At 39.9% G+C, this 25,084-nt stretch overlaps 1 protein-coding gene across 4 annotated transcripts in view; it reads left to right on the top strand.

The window, feature by feature from the left end:
- The window catches only part of PDGFD (platelet derived growth factor D), a 135,721-nt gene extending 118,187 nt beyond the window's left edge, over window positions 1-17,534 (top strand). For all 4 annotated transcript variants that reach the window (XM_056489736.1, XM_056489728.1, XM_056489750.1 and 1 more), the window contains 2 exons: window positions 3,657-3,871; window positions 14,203-17,534. In XM_056489736.1, the coding sequence (XP_056345711.1) occupies window positions 3,657-3,871; window positions 14,203-14,337 (350 nt within the window). In that variant the 3' untranslated portion in view covers window positions 14,338-17,534. The remainder of the gene's footprint in view (window positions 1-3,656; window positions 3,872-14,202) is intronic.
- The last annotated feature ends 7,550 nt before the right edge of the window (window positions 17,535-25,084 follow it).

Raw genomic sequence — 25,084 nt, 5'->3', positions numbered from 1 at the left:
CCAGGCCAGGTTGCTCAAAACCCATCCAACCTAGAACACTTACAGGGATCCACAACCTCTCTGGGCAACCTTTTCCAGTGTCTCACCAGCCTCACAGTAAAGAATTTCTTCCTAATATATAATCTAAGCCTACTTTTTTCAGTATGAAGCAATATCCCCTTGTCCTATCACTACTTGCCCTTGTAAAAAGTCCCTGTCCAGCTTATTTGTGAATTTTCCAGCTCAAGTTCAGCCACACCATAGCTTCAGTCCGATACAGCACTGCTCTGAATGTCTTTGATAGCTTTTACAGTGCCTCTAGTTTACATGCAGATCTTTAGCAGTATTGGCCCCAGCATTACCCTTTGGGGAGCACAAATATTAGCCAGCTACCAGTTTTACTAGGAATTGCTGACCATTTTCCTCAAGTCTCTCAGATATTCCATTTATCTACTGAATTTGTAGCAAAACAGATGTCTCATCATAGCCAGCTCTGTGGTTGGTCTTGTTAAATCCATTCTTGATGTTCCCAGTCATCCCCTTGTCTGTCATGTGCTTGGGCATTCCTTCCAAGAAGGATTTTCCCCATAATTTTATCACAGGCTGACCAGTCTGCAGCTTCCTGAATCCTCCTTGCCTTGCTTGTAGATGGTTTTGCCTTGCAGTATTAGTAATACCATGGCAAGGTGGCTACCATCTCTTACAGCTGAGCTCTGCTGTGTCACAGATGCATGAAAAAAGTGTAGAAAGTTCAGATATGATGACCATGTGTAAATTCGGAACAGATAAAGTGTTCAAAAAAGTGTTAAAAGCAACCCTAACAGGGGGTTAGCTGCAGTCTCTGATTTCAGTGCCTACCTCTGATTAAGATCACAGAATATTTTGATGAATGCTTCAAGGTAAATGCATGCCATAGAGTATGTGAAATGAGGATGGTCTTAAGCAGAGGGTTTAAGGGAAGGAAGGGGTAAACACTGAGCCCCAAGTATCCAGTTTAATGCTCCAGTGCATCTCTTTTATGTTTGCCTTACTTTTAAGCTGTCTCTGATGCTCATATTCTGTAATAATACTTGAGAATTATTTGCATCCAGTCTAAAGAATCTTTTAGTTCTAGTTTTAAATTAAGGGCTGCAGTGGTTTCAGTCCTTGATAAGTAAAGCAGCTGGATTTCACACCAATCACACCAAGGCTCGGTTACATTTTAGTCACAGCAGTGAAGTGATGCATGAAAATGACTGTACTGTAAAATCTCATTGTTAGATGGATGAGGACTAGCTCCAGATAGTAAAACAATCCAAAGACAGGAAAAAATGCACATTGAAACTTTTTGCAGAGAGAGTTGCTCAGAAAAAGAAGTGTTTTTTTCGTTAAGGGGCAATAAGCCATGATCTAGAGCTTAGGATTTAATTAGTCAGTGGGAACTGTTGTTGTGTCAGGGTGGTGCTACCAGAGTACACAGTATACATTTTTCACAGAGTACACTGCACACTTACCTTATTCCCACCAAGCACTGCAGTTCTGTGGAGCAGAGTAAAAAAGTGTAGGTGTTTACCTCCAAATGAATTTTAATGGAGGATGACTTGTGTATCTCTTAAACTGTTTATTTAGGCTTTTCTTCTCTGCTTGGGGTTACTTATTTAATGTTTTCAGCATCACCAGCATAAGACCTTTCTGCTTATCCGAGTATCTCATAGATATTCCCCTGGATTGCTGCAGTGTCATGTGGCTGATTCAGGCTTTCCCCTCAAGCAATCTCATTAGTGATGAAGGCAGAAAATTTTCAGCACTCTTCTTCCTTTAGTCGATTTTTCCTTCACATCAGTTGGCTGAAATGAATACTAGCCAGATAGTGCTTTGCTTTACCTGTTAGCAAAGCTGATGGCAAAGGTCCTGATGAGATTGTTTAGAGGAGTGGGAAACACTTCCCTGTGGGAAGAATTAGCCTGCCAGCCTGCAGTGAGAAGAGGTGCCTTTGAGGAATGACAGTGGAGAAGAAAATGCCATCTGTTAAAACAAAGAAATCAATATACCCTGGACTTGCTAGTCCTGGCTAAGGACACTCACAGTGTATTTTTCTCTCAGTGCATGAGTATACCACCAGTCCCATTGATTTTGTGCTTATAGCAGGAGGTTGATCTATACCTCTTGTGGAGAGATGCTAGCTCTCTGGAGTGAACCACTGAGATTTCATTGGGGAATGTATCATAATTGCTATAAAATAGCAATTTATCTGCTAAATTCCCATTGACTGAGATAATACCTTGTCAGGAAAGTGAATCTGCTACGATTTTCTATAATAGCACTTCTGACATTTATGTGTGTTTCTCACCTCTTGCATATCAGCCTTGTGAGTATCTCCAGGATAGAATATAAAGGTGCATGATATTTACAAATCAACAGCTTTTTCCACAATTAACTTAGTGATGTTGCCAAGGCCTGAGTCACAGAAAGTATGAAGTATCTTTGTTGTAAGTTTTCACACCTTTGTATTAAAGCACAGGCATGAGTGTTCTCAGAACCAGAGGTTATGCTGACCTGTTAAACATGCCCTGAAATTCTGATATGTTCACAAACACTAGACTGTTACCTCAGTTCTCAGAGCCATCCTTATTTTCCTGTTAATGCTTCTGTTAGCAAATACTGTTTTGAGTAGAGCTCAACTTCACATGTCCCCTACTCCTGAATGAATTACTGAGCTTTGGACACAGTTGGTGGACAGAATCCTAAGGAGAGAAGAAGACAGAAAATGAAGGAAAAAGAACTCTATTTCTACAGAAATAGAACTCATTAAATTAGTTACTTTTGTGTGTGTCGCTATTGTGGAAAATATATTTATAAAAGGGGGTTTTTGTTTTGTTTTATCCTTACAAGCTAAAGCTAGAAACAGCATTTAAACTCACATTTGATATTCTATTAGTTATTTTTACAGCTGGCTTTACCACTTGTTTACATGACAGATCTCAGATACCAGGCATTTAAACATCAACCAACTACTGGCATTCAATGGGCCTATTAATTTTGATTGTATTTATTTATATGTCTATAATAGTAACATTTACCAGATGAAATTAATACTGCTTAGATTGGTTTCTCCATCTAAAAATGAATTATCTAAATTCTATTCATAAACAGTACAGACAGGCAACTTGAAGAAGAAAGTTATGCAGGCTGTCCTAAATGTTCTTGCAAAGCAAAATGGGATGAATCACTCCCCAAAAATGTTTCCCTTCTGACCACAGGAAGTGCCTTGATTTTGCCCATAAAAAAAAAAAAAATTAGATCATAGCATCTAAGTAACTCAGGTATAAACAGAGGGGGGAAGAGAGTAGCAGAGGTGGAATCTCTTGCCCAAGGATCCAACAATGAGTGACGAAACAAATAAAAAGACCAGTCTTCAGCTTTCAGGCCAGTATTCTACTGCAAATCTCCCTTCACCTCTATAGTTGGTGTGATCTCTGCTATGGCAGTGAGTGGGAGAAGGATGACAGCTTGGATGGCCACCTGTAATGATTTAAAATTGGTAGGTTTATGTTTATCTGTTCAGAAATCACTCCTATAGTTCACATATTTTTCAACCAGCACGCCATCACTCTGTGTTATTGACTGCCTGGGCAGCAGCACAAACCAGACCAATGTCCCACTCTAACCTCACTAATGAAACTCCTTTTGCATTGCAGTTGACCTGGACAGGCTGAATGATGATGTGAAGCGTTACAGCTGCACTCCAAGGAACTACTCTGTCAATTTAAGGGAGGAGCTGAAGCTGACAAATGTAGTTTTCTTCCCCCGCTGCCTCCTTGTCCAGCGCTGTGGCGGAAACTGTGGCTGTGGGACTCCAAACTGGAAATCCTGCACCTGCGTGTCAGGCAAAACAGTGAAAAAATACCATGAGGTATTCTCATTCTTTCTTTGTCCCTTCTTTTGGGTATCTATTGCTTCCATGGATTCTGAAGTCTTTTCTCAGAGCTGTGTGTGCTGTTTGTTAATAGACTACATATGTGTGAGAAAGGAGTGTTGCAGTATTTATGCGTAAGTTAACTTAGAAGAAGTTGGAGAGAGCTTTTGCCACCTCTGAGTGGATGCCACCACAGCATCCTAGTGAACTTAGTTTCAGGAATAAGCCTTATGTTGGACTGATTTTTCCCAGTCAAGGACTAATATAAAGTAAATGTTTATACCACTGGAAATACTCTTTTTAGTAAAACAGAGTAACACAGGTTCCTTGAGTTATTTGATATCATGTCCTCTTGTTTTAAACTTAAGCTCACACTTGGAAATTACAATTCAGTCACTTGTAAACTATCTTCCCTTCCAGATTATTACTTATAGGAGGTAGCTGAATCATTCAGCCTTAGCTGTTTTTTTCCCCTCACTCAGAAATTTTTTAGGCAGGCAACATTTTTGCATAGAAACAATGCCCATTATTTTAATCCCTTCAGAAAACATCTAGAGAAGAAAAATACAAGGAAAGAGCATTTTATATTCTTGCCTCTGACGTAGTATTTTCAGATGAAGACCTGAGCAATGTTCCCTGAAGTGAGCATATCTAGGAAGGTGACTTGGTAGTTGCCTTTCAGTTGTTGGAAGGTAGGGTAGCTGCATGCCATGCTGACTTACTTCTGACACATACCTCTTGTAAGAACCTGATTTATCACTTGGCTTAAGGCCCAAGTGAAAATGAGCTTTTTGGACTTTTAAACCTGGATGCAGTGTAGGCTCATAATATTAAGGCATTATCTTGAGAGACCCTAGGGCTACAGTAGCAGAGGGTTGTTGAAGGTCAGAACTTGTTCACATTGTAAGCAGTGTGGTGACTCTTTTCAATGATAAGAGATATTTTCTCACTCATAACTGCAGAATACAGCATACTCCACATGCTAGGACTGGAGAATAGTTAATATTTTCTCTAATTTTAAACAAGATGCAGGGGATGACCCTAGTAATTACAGAGCAGAAAGCCTTATCTCAGTGGTAGAAAAGTTAATTGGAAAAAAAATTAATAGGTCTAAAGCACCTAGATGACTATGAGCTGATAAAATGAATTCAGAATGCCTTATATATGAATAAATATTTATACAGAACCATAACATTGTACAAGAATGCTAAAAGGACTGGCACCTCCTGCAGAGAGCAAACAGTCAGCCAGACAAGATCAGACGTGGATTAGAAGCTGGTTAAGAGATAAAGATCAACGAGGTGGAAGAGACAAGCAATTTTCTAAATGGGAAAGGGCTATCTGAGGATGCCCCCAGTACAAAGATTATTATTTCATGTGTGTTCAGTCTGGAGGGAGGTGAACAAGAGGTGGCAAAAATGACAGGTGGCACAGGAGATAACGCACTTGAACAGCAGAGAAGGCTGTGAGGAAGTTCAGAAGGTCATTGTAACTGCTTTTAAATGCAGGTTAGAAAAGCAGCAAGCACTGGGATGAGTGGTCTTGACTATTTATTCATATAACACTGGGTGTGTGAGGGGAGGAGGAAGAAATAAGGGGGTGGAAATGGGGCTAAAGGTCAAGCAGTGAATCACTGTGAAGAGCTTCAGGAAAACAGTTGTTTAGTGCAGTGTAAGAAAAAGTGACAAGTGACAGTCTTCTGCAGGAATGGAGATGAAGGGTAACAACACAGCAAATATTGTGGTCTGGATAAATTGGTAGGGGACTTACAGTAGGTTTTGACCATTGATGCTTAAAAGGACAAAGGCAGAACTGAAAAAACAAAATAGAAGCACCAAGCGTACATCACGACAGATGTAGGGGGAAATACAGATCAAAAACATTTGTAAAAAAAGTGGCTCAAAAGTTTTGGATCATTTAATTTAGAAAAAAAATTCTAAAGAGAGGACACAGTAAAAGACAGGAAATAATGAATAGTAGCTAAAGGAAAATTAAGTCTTCCTAAATAATCTTTTCCTTAAGAAAAGAACAAGAGAGATACTGGGAGGGAACTAATTTAAAATTATAAAAAGGAGTTGAGTTTTTTTCACAGTAAATCTGTATGGAATTTCAACACTTAAATATGAGTTGTGCATAATTCAGAAGATTTCTGAAAGAACTAGGAGTCAAATATTAACTAAGGAATCCTGGGTTACACCTGTATCAAAAATTAAGTCAACTGTTGACAGTAGCTAGAAAGAAAAATGCTGATTGTAAATATATTATCAAGCATTTACTTTTTTCAGGTGTTTGGAAGCAATTTGTGGTGGAATACCAGAATGTCACACTAGCCAGGTATTTCTCAGCATCAGGATGTCATAGCTTATGACTGCTCCAAATTAATCACTAAATTCAGGAAGTCAACATTTACACAAATATATCACTGCTAGTTTATTTTCCTACTAATTTCTACTCGGAAAACCATATGAATTCAAGACAGTGTTTCATCATTAATATTAAATAGTCTTTGTAAGTTTAAATTTAAATTTTATCCCTTAGGGATGAATTAACAGCTCACTGAGCAGATATTTAACCAAGTGTCTCCCATTAACATGAGTGGAAGTCATGCAGATAAATTCATGTATGACATACTAAAGATGTGTCCATTAATTTCAGTTGAAAATGTTTTCCACTTTATTATTATTATTAGCCACACACAGTTAATCAGTTTTATTCTTATTCTCCTTTGACACTTTAATTTTACATAAAAACCAGGTGGAAAAGGCACTGAGGAGAAGCCTCTCCACCTGCCAGTTTTAGAACCATAGAGCCAGTTTACTCTCTTAAAAGCCAATTTGAAACCCACTAACCTTATCCAAAGAGCCTTTAGTTGCATAACGAAGGATGGAGCCTTACACTTTATGAAATCCCCAGCACCATTAATTTGGTTAAAAAACTCAGCCTTCTGTTCCAGGAGGACATAGGCCATATTCAAACACAAGTCTCAGTTTTTTTGATTTACAGAAGACACCAGAAGGAAGTATTAGGTGGTAGTGGAAGGAAGGTGTTTGAAGTAGCTGAAACAGATCCCTTCTCTTGGCACACTGATTTTTCCCTAACTTCTCTCCTGGAGCTTCATCTACTGAGCTCCTGAGCCTGCAAGAGCTTTGTATCCTGCACATGGGTATGCTTGTCCTCAAAAGTAAAGATGTCTCTGGAGATCACTTAAAAGTTCCCTGGCATTTCTGAGCTATACAGTATTCCTGTGTGAAAAAGACAGCAGGCAAATTTTCCAGAAGCAATAGGCTCCTTTTTGGCTTTGTGGTGAGTGCTAGAGTGGCTGCATGTTGGCAGCTGTGGGGACTTTAAAGGCCAGGGTGTTTCCTGAAAGAGAGGCTTCTATTCCAGAGAGATTTCAAGGTTATCCTCTCCTTTTGCTGGTAATGCTTTTTAGCTCCCTCTCAGTTCCTGTTCAAAGCCTCCCACTGTAATCACTGAGCACTCTCTCCTAGCCTAGCCTCTCAGGACTAATAGCTATCACGTGGAGCCTTTAATTTTCCCAAGCTGAGAGTGCTGCTCCAGTTCTCTGAATGGGATATACAGCTCTTTTCTATCATGTCTGACTGTAGGAAGTGATGCTACAGCAGGGAAAATGAGAGCATGAGATGGCCACAATAAGGGGTAGCTTTTTCTTTATTGCCCTGGGAGATGTTAATCATGAGATCTTTGGTCTTCTTTATAGCCTGGAAGTTTGCCATGACTTTACCAAAATACTCAGCAGTTTTTAGAAATGAATGGGGCCATAACTTGGGTAAACAGATAATTTGATTGGTGGGTTATTTTTCCTTGCAGGAGTCTTGTGATGCTCTGTGGTTTTCCATGGCTTCTGGGTTTGCTTTGGAGAGGAGAAAATGCTCTGGACAAATACTCATGACTTACCACATAGTGTCACAAACCCTGCAAACCAAACAGGCCAAGTCCTGGCAGTGTCTGAAATCATCTCTCAGGCATAGTCTGCCATAAGTGATACTGAGTTATGTTGCAATGCTCTGTGCAAGGGAAAGGCAAAGCAATACATGGAAATGGATGCAGCACACCTTAATCGAAGCTCAGCCCTGCTGCTGTCTAACTTTCTAAAGCAAACCTGATATAAAAGTGTGTTTCCCATTGCAGTTCATTTCCGTAAAAATGCCTGGAGCTGCTCTTCAGGGAGGCACAGTCTCTAGACCTAGAGATTCCTCAGCACAGAGAAGGTGTGGGGGAGCTCAGGCCAGGACTCAGTTCAGCTGTGGCTGCAGCTGTGCTATCCAGCCTGCACACACCTCAGAGAAACAAGAAATCAGTTTCCCCATCTCATTGCTGTAACTGATGAGATGTGAAACGAGTTTCCGTGGGGAGTAAGTGCTCTTAAGGTAGCAGCCAGAATTTGTCAGAATGTATAAACCTCTGCAAACACAGTGCTGAGCCGCACAGCTGAGGGGCATGTAAGGAAAAAAGAAAAGTGGTGATAGCTGATTGCAACTTCTACCTAATTATTAGAGACTGATGTGTTGTCCACTGTCTATAAAGTGCTTCTTTCCCCAGCCCATCCCATCCCTTTTTGAAGCATTATGCCTCTATGCAAGTTTGATGTTGACTGCAGCTTTCACGGGACATACATTCAGTTATTTCTCAGAGAGAAGGTTTTGATTAGTATTAGGGTGGCAAATTCATAACCTTTGGTTGCCTTGAGAGAGGCAGTAGGTACTCCAGAGCACACAATACTTTATCTTGGCACAACTTGCTGGGGCATAAGAACAGCTTCAACTGAACCCAACATTGCAAAGGGAAAACAAGAGGAAGAAATACTATAAGGCAGAAAAGAGCACAGGAGAACAACAGAGAGTTAAAAAGTAGAACTTCAGTAATACAAAGGTACTGCAATGGAGTTAAGAAATGTAACTAATTTGATGCTGCTGGGACTTTTTTCTTTTATTTTATTTTCAGAAAAATGAGAAGCAAACCTTAAGGAGGCACTTGAGAGAGAAGACAATAATTCTCACCGTGTATTTACACAGGGAAACATAAGATAACTGGTCAAAAATGATCCAAATGCTGCTGACACAACAAAGGGAATTTGCTAAGGGATTAAAAAGAGCTAGAATCATCAAAGCAGTGTGCAAGGAATATGGTCTGATTGTTGTATGTCCTGGCGTTGATAGTACATGTGTAAAGGAGATAAAAGGTTGTTATGGTAATAAAGGCACAGAATTAGCCTGACAAAAGAGTTAATTCGTGGAATAATGTACAAGAAGCAGCAATGGGATTTATTTGGAATGCAAGTACAAGGAAACAAAATGAGTCAGAAATGACTGATAGGTCATGGGGTGAGCAGAGAGAGCGCAGAAATGCACTGAGAGAAAAAAGGTTCATTTTTAAGCAGATAAAAAATTAAGTTCTTGGGTTGACATCTGGAAGTTAAGCAAGTGAGACATCCTGTGATACATGTCACGACAGAGAGGCAGTTTGTGAAGGAGGAACACCTGAATCTAGTCAGTGATAGAACAACAGCTGTAGCATAATGCACACATAATTCCTGACAAGATCAGCCAAAGTGAGGGTCTTGTTGATGTCACATATGTCAAAAACATCATAGCTTTAGTGACTGCTTCAGGTGCTTGAGTTTTAAGCCAATTATTTCTTCCCATGTTTTTTGTATTAAAACCAGGTGTTTCTTATGCATACAAATAGAAAAATAGAAACAATAATCCTATCACTATTTAATAATCCCTTAGTTTGCCTGCTACTACTGATCAGCAAGCCAACTCATTTTTCTTGTTCCTATTAGCCTGTAATTATTTCTGGTAAGAAATAAATCTTTGGGTCTATGTCATTGGTTTAGGCTATGTTCCTACTAGAGTAAAGGTCCTTGTGCTAAATTATGAACCACATTCCCACAATGCTTGGCTTCTTGTACTCAGAGCACAGCTAAACCGTGGGTGACCTTTGGATTAGATAACTTTCAAAAATTGCAGAGTTAGATTTTTTGTGTCTATCAGGACTTGGATCTGTGTTGAATGTTTTGCACTTTTGATGCTTCCTCTTTCATGAATCTCAGACAAATATAATTTGGTCTGCATGCTAGAATGGTGTTATTTTTAGATGTGCAGAAGGAGATTAGATAATGCTGCATAGCAAAAGTTTAAAATAAGATCTGCAAAGTACAAATTTCACTATCTAAAATAGCATCCAGAGTTGCTCACAGGAATATGAAGCTAATTGGATATTGGGTAAGCCATAGTCATATTATTGATTTTCTCTAGGCTTCTTAAGCTAATCAGAAAGAAAAAAACAAAGCTGATTTTTAAGTGAGGCTTCATTTTTCTGTTTGGGCTAAAAATACTGGTCAAGAATTTTAAAAAATGATGTTACTGTTGTTACTAACAAGTAAATGATAAGTCAAAAATGCCTGCGGGGAACTTTCCCTTTTTGTTTTTTAATAAAACAGAAATCAGCCATCATGGGCTGTCATGGCTAAATGTTGCCTGGCTTCAAGGGTCAGTGATACCTGGCTAGGATCATCAGCAAATGCTGAAGGGATGGTTCACCTCATCTGGCTCTACCCACCTGACACTGTGGGTCCAGGCTTTGGGCTCCTTCCCTGGTCCCCAGAGCTAGCCCCACCAGAGGTTCCAGGTGAATCATGCTTTGGTGTTGCTGCTTTATTGTGGCTTCTACTGGAGATATGGATCTGATATGGTGAGCAGGTTATCTCCAGCTGTGTCCTCTAACTGGCAGTCATTGCCACTCTGCTGTCCCCAGCCCCTGATCTTGAAGTGTTCAGGGTTCTTAAGTGTTCTTACAGTCCTGCTGAGATGATTGAGGCATCAGCCCTGACTTCCTGTGCTCCAAGGTGGCAGGAGAGCACCTGCTGCCCCCAGAGCACAGCCCAAGCTGGTACTGCACACCTCCAGGGAAGGCAGTCCTCAAACAGGCTGGAAACCTCAGATCTGTGGAGGGCTGTCCCAGGGGTGAGTGGGCCTGACTTAAACAGCGTGCCCTAATTCCACTTGAGGTGTTTCTGGCTTCAGCTTCCAGATCCTGGTGTTTGTCATGGCTTTGATCTCATTTAAGGAGGCTGGCATCCCAATTCAATACAGGATCAATGAGCAAGATTGAGGGCAGGGAAAAACATGTAAGCATTTTCTTTATTATATTTCCTACATCACTGCCCCCAAGGAAAGTTGGCTGTAGTCATCTTACCTTGAAACTTCTCAAATACTCAATAAAAGTAAAGACATCTACAAAGTAAAATGCCATCCAGCATATTGGTGAGCTCCTATGGGGCTCTCTGCACAGAAAATGCCCTGCTACACTTTTTTCCTATTACCTATAAGCACCAAATCCAGCTCAGAACCAGAATAATCTGTCTTGATTTTATTTTAATTGTTTTAATATTTTTATGACCATCATTTACTCAGTGTTTGATGAGGGGATATGACTGTAGTTACATGCTATTTTTGAGGCAATTATCTGAGTAGCTGAGGCACTGCAATTTGATGAGAAATGACAGACACTGATCCTTTAAATTGAAAACTACAAGATTGTTCTTTTTCACCCTCAGGAAAAAAAAAAAAAAAAAAAAAAAAAACAAAAAAAAACAAAAAAAAAAAAACAAAAAAAAAAACCAACTTTTTAGCATTCTAGATCTGTCATATCCATATTTTCTTACAGCTACTCATCCCATCAAAAAATGAGTGATAAAGTGTCCTGAACAGAATTTATTTGAACTGTTCTCATTAATTCAGTGTTTCCTCAGCTTTAAGGACGTGACCATGTGATAAATAAACAGCAGCTATTTGCAGAATAAAGTGTTGTCTTCCATCTGCTTTGGTCACCAGAAATGGACTTACTTCCAGATTCTCCTCAACTCCCTTGTACTTAGATGAAAATAGAACTATTAGGTGGGAGTGAGGCAGAGAGCTTTGAATATCAGTTATGTGATCAGCTATTAAAGTAGCTCTGGGGAGGAATCTGGAGAGGCTGAATCTGAGACCAGTTGTGAAGCGGGTAGCCAGGTGGGGTCAACCTCTTCTCTCAGATAACAAACAGCAGAGCAAGAGGACACAGCCTCAAGCTGCACCAGGGGAGGTTTAGACTGGATGTAAGGGAAATTTTCTTCACTGCAAGGGTGGTCAAACATTGAAACAGGCTGCCAGGGAAGTGGGAGAGTTGCTAGTCCTGGAAGTATTCAAAAAGCATGTGGGATGTGGCATTAGGGGACAGAAGTTAGTGGTTGACTTGGTGGTGCTGGGATGACAATTGGACCCAGTGATCTCAGAGGTCTTTTCCCACCTAAAGGATTCTATGATTTGATAATTTCAGCTGTGTGCAATCACTGTTTTCCTATCTTGTTTGAGGATGTGCCTGACAGTTCATTTTCTTATCAGCAAAGCCTATGTACTGTGTTCTGGCTTCTTGATAAAAAACACAGGGAAAGCTGTCAGGTGGTCTGTTAACTTAAATACAGTCCACATCTTTGCTCTCATCCCATTGCATACTTTGATTTGCTTTCAGCTGGAAAAATCAGATCTACCTACCCATGATCTTGCAAACTGCCAGTTGTCTGTATTTGTCATATTTTGCTGGAAGACTTCTTCAAATAAGGAATTTATCATGGGCTAAGTGTCAGCATCTGTACTTGATTTTAAAAGTACATTTTCTTTAAAAAAGCATCTTTGAAGATGTGGTCTATTTTCAGCTCTGTAATAATTGCAGCAACCTGATGGGATTCAGTTCCTTTGTGCTTGGGTTGACAGTGTGATACAGCAAATTGTCCTAGTGTCCATCAGAATTTACTGCATATATGGATGCCAATGTTTGAAATCAATTCAGAGATACTATATTTTTGTTGCTTTAAAAAAAAAGAAAGAAAAAAAAAGTAAAATTGCATGTTTCTGCATTTCTAACAGGACAGAATAATTCCATTTTCCCAACACAGTTCATACAGCAGCATGTCTGTACCTTGCTTAGGCACATTCCTTCCTTTTAATATTATATAGGCTTAACATAAGTTTCATCACAAAAGGGAGAGCACAATAGTAGATTGTGTTCAGTGCCTATCACTCTTGTTATGTCTCAGGACTTTTCTAGCCTCAAGGCATTAATGGCAGAGAACAAATAATCTCGTCCTGCTAACTTGCCTGCCCTTCCCCATCCTCCTTGCACAGCATCTCTGGTTGTCCTTTGGCAAGTGCTTCACATTTACTTTCTGGGACTTTCTAATTCTGTTGAAAATGCTAATACTCTGTTGATCTGGCATACAGCCTCTTATTCTCTGTCATTTCCAATACCATCTCAACTCTTGTATGGTGTTGCAACACCAAAATACAGAAACTACTTTGTAAAAAAAACACCAAACAAAAAATGGATTGTTGAGTGACAGAGTGATCTCTTAGTTATAAATCAGTATGAACTGCTTGGGCAGAAATGTGAGTGCTCAGTGGTTGAGGTGTTACAGACATTAAGGTCCCACTTCCCAGTTGGCCACTGGCTTTGGGAAATCATACACTTAAAAGACATCTCTCCATTTTTGAACAAGCAAGAGAAATCCAGCTGATCTGGCACTGACTTGGCCAAGCTAGCTCTTTTTTACAACCTACAACCCCCTTCCTAGGGGTCTCAAGATCATCTTGCCTCAATATAATTTTTTCATAAGTGTGTATCATGATGCATACTTCCCTATGAAGTAATTTTTTTTTCTTGTTTTCTTGGCATTTCACAGTAAGTTTTTCAGAAATCATTTAGGTTGAGGCAGAGATTTTTGAGGTAAGACAACAGAACTCATATTCCACAGAAATTCAGTGTTGTCTGACACATACTTTATGCAAGCTCCTTCATCTCTTTTTGCCCTTCACAAGCATTTACATAATGGGCCAATTCTAATGATATGTGCTTCAGAAATTTCAAATTGCATAAAAAAATGTTCCTTGTTCTTGAGAGCAGAAATATTGTATGAGGGAGAGGACAGACAAGACTACTCAAATAGGTATGGGACTGCAAAAATGAGCCAAAGGAAACATGCTTGATAGTTTACATGCAAAGGAGCAATTCTGGACATGGTTAGGAAACTGCATGATATAAAGATACCTGATGTAGGAAAAAATACAGTCTGTCCAAGCTCCAGGACAAACAATACAGCAGGATGTCAAAGGGTGCAAAGAAAAAGCTGGAAATAAAACAAAAATGTGTCCAAATTAATGCAGGTCAGGGCCATTAAGGGTTGTTGGTGCCCTTGGGGCCCCAACAATCTCATCCTCAGATCTCCAAGAGCATTTTCTAACTCAGTGCAATTTTGTTGATCCTCCCAGGTGCTGAAGTTCATCCCTGAGGCTGGGCATACCAGAAGAAGAGGCAGAATCAGGAACAACATGTCCTTGGTGGATATACAGCTGGATCACCATGAGCGGTGTGATTGTGTCTGCAGTTCAAGACCACCCCGATAAAGAGGGAAAAACAAAGCAAGGAAAGGAAAAACCACACACACTAATTGCATCTTACCGGACATTTACTTTCAAGCAGGATTGCTCTGAGGACCTTTACTCACTAATCATTTGAAATTTGCTACTAGCCTGCCTTTGCAATTAGCAAAAATCATTGCTGTGCTGATTAGTGTCATGGCAACTAAACAGATATATCATACATTTATGTATCAGCATCCAAGAATTTAGGACTGTGGTTTATCTGTAGCTAGATTCTGAAGGTTGAGATTTTAAAAGCTAAATTGCAGTCCTTAGGCACACAGTGCCCACTGAATTTTAAATACCATGTATGTATTTGTGGTAGCTGGCAAGGAAATAGCATTGAGTTTGTTTTTCACTCACCAGTTCCTGCACTCAAATTCTGCTCCCATTTCTACCTCCTCAGCTCTCCTGATGGTAGGTAGGGTTTTATGGCAGGTATAAATGAAGAGAGAATTTGAGCCTGTAGGATTGCAAAATGGCTTGCCCTGCTCTCAGAGGGAACTGAGTTGAGACAGAATGCATAAAATCCATCATTACATGAAATTACACATCAGTAAGGTCAAGTCTCACTGCTTGTACTCGAGCAAATCATGTGCTGAAATTAGTGGGTGCTTTGCATAAGGCAGGACACTGGGGGTGGTAGGGGGTGCTGCTTTTGCCATGGTGGCTCCATGCAGGCATCACCCAGTGCTTCTGCAGGAGGGGGCTCCTGGCAGCCCCACAGGTGAATACCTGCGGGCTGGAGCTGACTTTGGTCACTGCCATCCTGATCTGGACTCCTGCCCCTGCCCAGAGTGGCCCCACAGCTGCCCAAGAGGAGCCCCCTGTAGCCAGGAGGGAGAGCAGCCCTCCCCTGGGATCCTCCTCACAGCAGCCCCAGGAGTGCCTGTGGAGGAGATGAAGATAGGGCACTTGTTTGTTGAAAATATTGATTTGTTTTGCAGTTGTGTTACTGGGAAACAAAACTGTGTTTGAGATTTAATTATCATTATTTGGTTTGGGGTTCTTTATTTGTTTTTTAACTTTGTCATATATTCATTAATCTTGGTTTTCTGAGGTTAGTTGTCTCATTCCAGCTCTGTGTATTGCCGTGGTTAAAGTGTTGACAGTGAATTTCTTTCTTTTTTTTTTTTTTTTTTAATTGCATTTTGCTGAAGCATATTAACTCATTAAGTAATGTTTGTCAGTCATGGAAAATGTGCATCATTTATTAACTTCCAGAAGAGTATTACTAAATACCACCTCATAATAAAATTAGCACTTTAAAAGCTACAGCATAGCTTCCTGTGCCTTTTAAACTATTACAAAAGTGCTCTAGCTGAAAAAAAAAAAAATCCTTCCAAACTAGCTTTAAGGATTTTCAAGTGCTGCTCCAAAAATGCAAGAAACCAGGCAGGTTTAAGTCTAGCAAAGAATTGGAGTTTTGATCATGAATGTAACAGAGGGAATAGAGTGGCACATTTAATGGCTGAGGTTTTATATTTTAGAGTAGGCATAGGCTGCATCAAATCATCTTGTCTGTGTTGGCTCTTGTTTTTCTGTCTCTGAAAGAGTGAAGTAGGTTGACAATACTGCATTATAATTAGTGGAAAATGGCATGTGCTATAAAATAAAGGGCCTTCAAACCAGTGTGTTTTAGTACTCCACAGGTTTGTAACAAAAGCACCCTAATGTTCTCATTTTCCCTCTTCATCAGCTCAAGTATTCTGTAAGTGCTTTTTTTATAATTTTAGCAAAACTTTGCTGAAAGATCCCTTAGAAATGTTGTGTTACTTTCTTTCCTGTACTTTAACCTTGGAGATTCAGAAAGTGTGGGGGTTTTATTATTTATATTAATTTTTCCTCTCTGGCTCCCAGATGTCTGTTTAAAAATGCTCCTGAATGCTTTCTTGGGAAGTGATTCATCATTTTTCAAAGCAATTCACATTTAAAGAACATCCCTGTAACCAAAGATTGCCACCTTCATTTTGTAGTTCAGGACTATTTAAAGAACATCTCATTCTTTTTCTGTCTCTAGATTAATAACAAGATTGACCCAGCCCTTCCATAAGTTTTACTAAGTTTGGAATAAATCTGCATGCAAGACCTTGGCAGTATGGATTGTTTTTGAGATACCACACTCCTGTTTGTATCTCTGACTGAATCATGCCTAAACACTCTGATTTCATAGCATTGGTTGCAGGATGCTCAAGTTTCACAAGGCTTTGTGCTCTAAGTGGTCCTTTAATTCCCAACAGCCATGTGTTGTGAGGGGTGCTTATGCCTCCTGTTTAGGATTCAGCCTTTTCTGGGAGCCTGAGTTACACTTAGATGCAACTGGGAGAGGCTCTCCCATAGTGTGCCTTAGTCCAGTTGAGTAGCATTCCTTTCTCTCCTTTGACTATAGAAAGGTTAGAAATTTGATTTGGGTATCTAAGTGGGTTACACAGAGGTAGAGAGCATGAATACTCCTTTTAAAGACTGAATAGCTGAAAATTCAGCTGAGTTAGATAAGGGCAGCACTGGATGCCAGGGTCCAAAAGAAAAATTCAAATGCAAAGTAAAAATAAAATTCTCTTGCTTAATGATGGGTTTACCTTCTTAAATATAACACTAATTGACAGAACCATGCACTGCTTCCTGCAGCCATACAGACACTGTGCTCCCAGCCTGTGCAAGAGGGTCAAGGGTGGACTTTGTGTGGCAGTGTGGGGATGGTAACATACATGTGAACTAAAAAAACCTCCCCAAAACCCAAGCCCCGAGATGCAGTGACCCTGGTGAGCCCAAATATCAGCAATTTTTTTTTCCATTTTTTTATTAGCAGAAATTGCAAAGGTGTATCTCCATACTTCTTTTCCTATTTTGTATTTGTATAGTTGTTATGTTGTTTGTGTACTATTTTAGCTTAAATAGCAAAGCTGTTAAAAAAACAAACCTGGTTCAGTTTATTGGTGGAATTGGAGCCCCCCAAAATAAATACATTTTCAAAGGCAATTCAGCAAGAGTCCTAATTTCAAACCACTCATCAGCTTTTTATTTACTATATTCTTCTGGGATAGAGCCTACTTTCTCAAGTGCAATCTATGTATATTTTTTTATCTCAGTTAAATGCAGCTTTCCTGGCAGTACTTTTTACTTTATGCAGTATGTAATGTGTCTTATCTTGATGAAAAAAATAAATACTGCTTTTGAAAGAAGATACTCTTGAGTGATTATTCATATTTGGATGAAGAAAAACCTGTTATTTGCTGAAAGACATTTCCACAACATGACACCATCCATACTCACAAGGTCTCCTTTTGAATTTTAGCAGTCATTCCCAGGAGCATCAGGGAAGGACCAGAAGGGCAATTTTGGGATAATCGAGTTTGACCCCCTGAGCTGGCAGAGCTTCCTTGTGGAGCAGCAGCAGTGTGACAGCAGAGCCAGATTAGGGCACCCCCCTGTATTTGGTGCTGATCTCAGCCCCTGCAGGCTTGGCTCGGCTCCAGGAGAGGTGTCTGCACTTGTCTGGCTGCAGAAGCTCTGAGTCTCACCTGAGCAAGGGCAGAGCTGAGCATCCAAGGTGTGCAGGGCACATTTGAGCTGTGCTTCTGAGTTTGGGCACTTCCTCCAGCTTTGCCAGAAGCAACTTCTGCTGTGTTGTGGCAAATAATAACCTTCAAAGCTTTGGTAACTACTTTCAGTTTAAGGTTCTTGTGTTAAGCTGCAGCTGCCTTAGGCCTTCACTTGATCTTGGACTGAATAAGAGCATGAAATTTTTACCCAACTGATTATTCACAAGCTAGATCCCCTGTCTGATAAGGGAAATACAGATAGCATAGAGTAGTCTGGGAGCCCAGCTTTTTAGTCTGTGCTCATGCACGAGGACATGCATTTTTCTGTACAGTAATGCTATTGATCTGAAACAGTCAGCCATTCAGGTGAGTGTATTTATCCCCTTTGGTTTGGTCCTTGTTACTCAGAGAAAAAAATTACTGGGTATTTCTCCCCTTTGTTTTTTGCATACAGTGAACAGGGCCATAGTTAATGGGTGGAGGAGATATTTTTTGCCTTTTGGAAATGCACTGAATACACTTCATAGACCAACTGAGGATCTGCAAAGTGTTCAAGGATGGCATAAAGCTCCTCCCACCTGGCATTGCTACACACCTCCATAACTAATGGCTAGCTAACACCAGTTTGTCCTTATGCTCACAGGACAAAGGGTGTGTGAGTGAAAGCTTTAATAAATCTGAAACTTGGAAAGCAGTTCTGCATTGCTTCATCTGTAAAAGTGTATGGTTCATAACATCATTCAAGAACTCAGCATCACCTTTCTCTAAAAAGTATTGGGTTTTTTAAAGATTCATCATCTTTTTCTTCTTTTTGAACACAGAATCTTCCTCTAGCTAATTTTAAGATCTGTAACAGCTGTAAAAATACTTGCCTGTAAATTCAGGTAAGATTTCTCTTACTCTTGTCCAGAGTGCATTGCCCATACACACTGCTGTAATGTAAATTCAGCAGAGGTCAAATTTGTACTTGTTCTCCCAGAGACTCCAGTGCAGCACATAATGGAAATTTAGAAATCAGTATTCCTGTCTCTCATTCTAGGAGTTTTAACTTTGTTTATTGACAATCTTAGTCAAATATGCAAAAATGCATAACAATCATAGTTTATTTGGTCATTCATTGACAGGCTGTGAAAATCTGCTTTAAGTGTTCAAAGTCCAAATTCAATTTTCCATTTCCTTTCAGAGAGTCATAGAATGGCTTGGGTTGGAAGGGACCTTAAAGATCATCTAGTTCCAAATACTTCTCCTAGAAATGGAATTTTTAAACCAGCAAATGTTCTGCCATGAATAATAGGAGGGAAATATTCCAGGTTCAATCTGTCTTCTAAAATTGATGTGACTTAAGATGGTCTGAAATTGTTGTAGCAAAAAATTATATTTCAAACCTGAGTTTATATAACCTGATTTTTGAAACTGAGTTTCAAAACCTCATTATGTATTGCTTATAGAAACCTGCTGTGGCACAGACATGCTTCAATAAGAATGGAAATAGTTATGTAATAACAGTTAGTGTATTTGATGCTCCAATTTCAAGCTGACAAAGATTTCTGCTTCACTTGAAAGAATTTCAGCTTCAGAGCTAGTACAAAGCAAACAGGATTAAAATGACAGGGTACCTTCAAATATTTTGACATAAAGGGTCAAATTCTTTGACAAAAGATAAAAACCCTTAACTTTCATTCATTGCATTTCCTTAGAAAAATAATAAGAGCAGACATCTTAAGCTTTTTGTTCTGAGTTTGGAGAGCATAATCTCAAGTAGGTGAGCTCTATTTTAGTCTGAAATCAGTTTACCCTTTCGGAGATGAAGGTAATCTGCAGAACCACCCTTGATATCAATGCAATTCTGTCAAATCTTTCACTTGAGAGTGCTCCCACTCTCAACACTTTTTGTCAAAGAATAATAAAAAAATCATTTGGTTTGGTAATACTGTACTTCCACTTGCATGTATTATGGGAAGAAAGAGGATTCCCTGCCCCAAAATGGGGGACCATTTTACACTGAAGAATCCCAGGCTGGCTGAGGTGGGAAGGGACCTCTGGAGATGGTGTTGGCCAGCCCTCTGTTCAAAGCAGTGTCATCTACAGCAGTGCTCAGTCCTGTCCAGTTGGGGTTTGAATTTCTTCAAGGATGGAGGTTCAGCTCTTTTTACTAGACTTTATGTAGAGAAAGGGTGAGGCATTACTTTTGACCAACTGTGTGGAGACAGCAAAATCTGACTCTTGAGGGCTGTGGCTCATGGAAGACTCTCCAGTCTGTGATGACAAGGCCTTTCTACCTGCCACATATATCCAACAGGATCACCAGGACCAGAAAGAGTGTCTTAGGTGGTGTGGGACAAAGAGCCAAATATCCATGCCACAGGACTTTTTCCCCCAAGGTATGGTAACAATTTCTTAGCTTAAAGGACCAAAGACTTCTGCCAGTGCACGAGAAGGACCAGAGGGATACATGACCCAGGAGGGAGCCCCAGTCACCCCACCACAGCAGTGGAGACCCCAACAGCCTCTCTCCAGGCTGCTCTGGAGAGTCTCAGGGATGTGGGATACCCACCACCACAACCACGAGGGCAGGATCCCCATCACCCCACAGAGGGAGGGGTGGGCACTGCCGTGGCACCATCATGGGAGGGGATTGCATCAGCCACCATCCAGGAGCCACCAGCACTGCTCAGCAAGCCATCACAGGGATCCCTTATCCATCCTGGAAAGACTGGGGACTGCAGTTATTTTGCAGCTTTCAGACAGGTTCTCTCATTGAGGCATGGGAAAGCAAACTGTCCATCTTTCCTGGAATATGCAGGTCGGATGCAGCACAGAGCAGAGCCCCCAGAGCATCCTCCTGAACCTGTAGAGCACCTGATGTAAGAGGCCTTCATTAAACTGCTCTGACACCCGGCAGATGGCATTCATTGCAACCTTTACATCAAAATACCAACCCTTGGATTCTGTTGCTAATTTATTTCAAAAGGTCAGGCAAGGATTTGTGTGCCCTCAAGGAATTGATCACATTATAGGAAGCTGCACTTTCAGTATTCAAATAACCTCACATAGGAAAAATGCTGCAATTTTCTCAGTTAAACTGTATCTGAGCACCAATTACACAACTGATTATTAAATGAAGATAAGCCACGTAGGCTTGCATAAAGAAGACTAATTGTTTTTTTCAATTAAAATAAAGACACTTGGGTCCAAATTAAAACCCTGACAAGAAGAGGTAAGCAAATTAGTTTCACTGGGAAATGCAGCTACCGCATACCTGAAATGTTCAGAGCCAGTGAGTCAGCAATTTTAATAATCAAAATGGAAGTATCCCTTGAAAAGTCCTTCCACATAAAACTAATTCAAAGAGCAAATGAAAACTAGTCCTTGCATTTTAATAGATTGCAATGAGCTATGGCCAGCATCAAATGCTTTTTATTTCGTCTCAGTTCTGTCTGACAAGCATTTTAAGAAGCTATGCAACCTTCATCAAATACCAAACTGCTGTTCTTTACCCCTCACAAAAGTGCTTATTGAAAACCAGACACCAAAGGGTACTCCTTGAATACACCAGAGCTCCCATGGACACACAAATCTATGCATTAAAAAAAACCCCACAGCACATTTAGGATGATTTGTGGGTGTGTGCTGAGGGAGTTTTCCTGTGGCTGATGTGTTTACAGGCAGCAGTTTGCTTTTAGTTTCCAAAACACCATGCTGAATATTCATATACTGAATAATCAACAGTGGCTACAAGTTGGCAGAGTAATAACCCACCTATCAGCTGGAAGTGATAACCCACCTATAAACCAAATTTGAGGCATCTGCTTGGTGAACTGTTCCTCCCACTGACACCTCCTGCCTTTTCCACTGCATCCTGACACTAAACCAGATGAACATTACACAAACTGCAGTCTGTGTACATTGACCTTCAGGAGCATGCAAGTAAACACTTGACAACTAGTTTGACCAAAGAATCAACCTGATTTTTTTTTTAGCTTATCAGAGTGAAGGCTGACACACAATATTATTATTTACTCTTTATAAAATGTGTGTAAGCCACACAATTACATGCAGCATAAAACAGGTTAAAAATTTGCCTGTAGATAAAAGCTGGAAATTTTGAAAGACCATGCTAAAACCTTTAACTCAGAGAAAACTTATGGAGGATGCATGCTACAGAAAAAACAAATTATCTAGGTGGTCCTTGAAAACTGCAAAGGACCTTATGAACTTTCCTGCATGTAGAGCACCTGATAAGGTACCAAATAACAGAGAAACTTGCTGTACAATCATGTATGATAAATTACTCTTAAGTTGTAATGATTTTTCTGGTCTCAGGAAGTTTCCAGAGTAATTTCTTCAACTGCATTTTGTTCCAAGCAGCTGCTTCTCCTCAGTTTAACAAAAACTCAAATGCATCTTGGGAACTTATCTGTATATGTATAAATATAGCCACTCAGATATATAAATATTTTTTTTCATATACAAGTATACAAACTATTACATAACTCTACATTTAAAAATAGGCAGAGAAAGTTCAAATCCTCCACCAAGATAAAATTCACCAGAGTGCAAAGAGAAATATTCTTACACTATAGGTAAATTTCCTTTCTTTAAAGATCACTGAAGGCTTTTAATACAAGTGGTCTGCAAGACAGTCTCATTTTTCTCCCAGTCCTCTCTTCCAGGCTTCCGTTGTTCACACAAGAAATCCTGAGATGTTGGCTCAGCACAGTTACTGAAGGTTGTTAGTTGTAGTTCACTGAAACTCTTCAGCTGGATTTCTTTCTGTGAATTTTGTAGTTTGGCTTTTCTGCACAAGACTTGAAAGGTTGCCAACAGCTATGCTTTGTCTTTTGGGTGCTTAAACCTACAAGACATCAAAGAAATGTGCCTTTGACAGAGAAATTCAGTGCCCATGAAAAGAGGAAATACTACATATATACCTCAGCCAAGGTTTTGAATTAGGCTTTGCTGTTAACCTCAGATACCTGTTAGAAGAACCCTGAGGTCTTACTGTCTCAAGATACAGCAAAGCCTGAAGATCTTAGGGAAATGGTGACCTGCATGGAAGCACGAACATCTTTATTTCCCTTGCAAGCAGCAACCTTGAGCTGTAACTCCTAGAAAACTCTCTAGCACTATCATTTCCATCTGAGGTGATAATTAGTCTTGAGTTCATAGGGCCATAACCTACTGAGAGAGGAGACCTTAAGGAAGTTATCCAATATGCACTAGAGCAGTCTGGACAGAGTGGGAAAAGAGACATGGAGGATGAATGATGAAGGTGAGCCTTCATTCCTCTAAAAGCAGCAAGAAGATTAGTCTTGCTTCGAGACACTTTGCTTCAATTCAGTATCATGATTGTACACTGCTTATCAGGTATTAGCACTGGATAATTAACTGAATCTTTGGCCCAAGAACCTAGCATTGTTAAAATATCTGGTAATACATCTCTGCCCAGCCTTTTATCCTCTGACAGTCACAGGAGAGAATCAGGTCCATGCAGGGCAGCTAAACCAGGTCAAGGAAGGAGAGCAGAGAGGAAGAAGTGCTTGACCTTCTCAAGGTCACCCAAAAGCTCACTTAGCTTTGGTTCCTAATGCATATGACTAATTAGCAGGTGGTTCCATAAGCAGTAGGGACTGGTGAGGCATGGGAAGAGCAGCCCATACCAGGTAATACAGCAGGTTACTGAGTCTTTTTTGGTGAAGGTTGAAAGCTGATCCCAGTGGACACATTTGTAGATGGAAAGCTGCATAACTGGACTGAGTTGTCACTGGTAGCTAAACACACCTCTCACTGGGCTTTGAATAAAGGTCATCTAGATTAGCTGTTCCTACTTGATTGTGTAACCATTCCCCACCTCTTCCTTCTAAAACAGTGGTTTTACACCCTATTGCTACACAGGCCTGAACTGGAATATGATGTTAAATGCAGTTATATTTGTTAAATATGGTCTTGAGATAGCATTTATAAGACTAGAATGCAGATATATTGGCATGTTCTCTAGGGAGTAAAGTAAATTCAAGCATAAGCACACTATTGCATTACAAATAAATAATTTTCCTCATTGAAGAAAATTACTAATACAATGCTGTTTATTCACACAGCCTAGTCCAAGACAGTGTTTGCCAACTAAACTGGCCATGATTACATCATCCATTATTTCACACTAAATCTGTTGAAACTAAAAATAAATGATAGATCACTGCAAAGTCCTCTCCTGTATCTATTGGCAAACAATGCTCTCTGTTCTTTTCAGTGGTGACTGAATGGCAGGATGCAACGTAACAAAAAAGTCATAAAACCTGCAGAAAACAGAAACTTCCTGTCTATTAATTCTGAACTGTCTCTTAATTCTGAACAGCTAGGACAGAGTGAAGCAATGGGCAATTATAAATTACATTCTGACTAATAACAGGAAGACTGAGTTCCACTAAAAGAATTATTACATGAGAATGTACAAGTGGCTGGGAAATCTACCCTGCCCAACTGTTGTTTGGAATTCAGCTGAAATGGATTGTGTGAGGCAGAGGAAGCCATAGAAATTCCTCTTTCCTTTGAGAAGGATGGCAGATGGATTTGTCATGCTCATAGAGTACTAATTCTATTCAGGCATACAATGTCATATATCATGTCATTTTTTGGTGTGGATCATTACAATTGTTTTGAGAGGTATTTCCCTAAGCTCCCAGGCTTAGTTGGGGTACATGCTTACAACTCACAGACTGGTATTTCTCTTATTTCTATTATTATTTCTATTATTTCTATTCCAACACAACCAGTTTGCTCCAGGTTTTTCAGGTCCCTCCATATGAGGTAGTGTGCAGAAGCAAGATTTCATTTTAACCCCATGTCATTGTAATTTTTCTTCTCCAGTGAATTCACAAGTTAACTGATTCTGGTCCACAAAGAAACAGTTATTCTTTCTGTGGTAGTCCTGCTGATTATTTTACAATAGATCTTGACTGCAAGAAAGTTATTTTGGTGAAATGACAGGGCAAACCTCTCTGTGCAAATCGCTTGAGCCATAGTTTTCAGCTTATGCTGAGTATTTATTTACATGCATCAAAGGGATATCACAAGTTAGAAAAACCTTCTAAGAACACACATCCAAAAACTAACGCAACTCAGGGTTTCAGCTTCCCCAAATTTCCTGATGTGTGATATTTGGAAAAATAGTATAACTTTGAATATATAGA

Source organism: Oenanthe melanoleuca, chromosome 1, assembly GCF_029582105.1.
Source record: "Oenanthe melanoleuca isolate GR-GAL-2019-014 chromosome 1, OMel1.0, whole genome shotgun sequence".
Lineage (NCBI taxonomy): Eukaryota > Metazoa > Chordata > Aves > Passeriformes > Muscicapidae > Oenanthe > Oenanthe melanoleuca.
The sequence above is the reverse complement of the archived record's forward strand: the minus strand, read 5'-3'. Positions and strand labels throughout refer to the sequence as shown.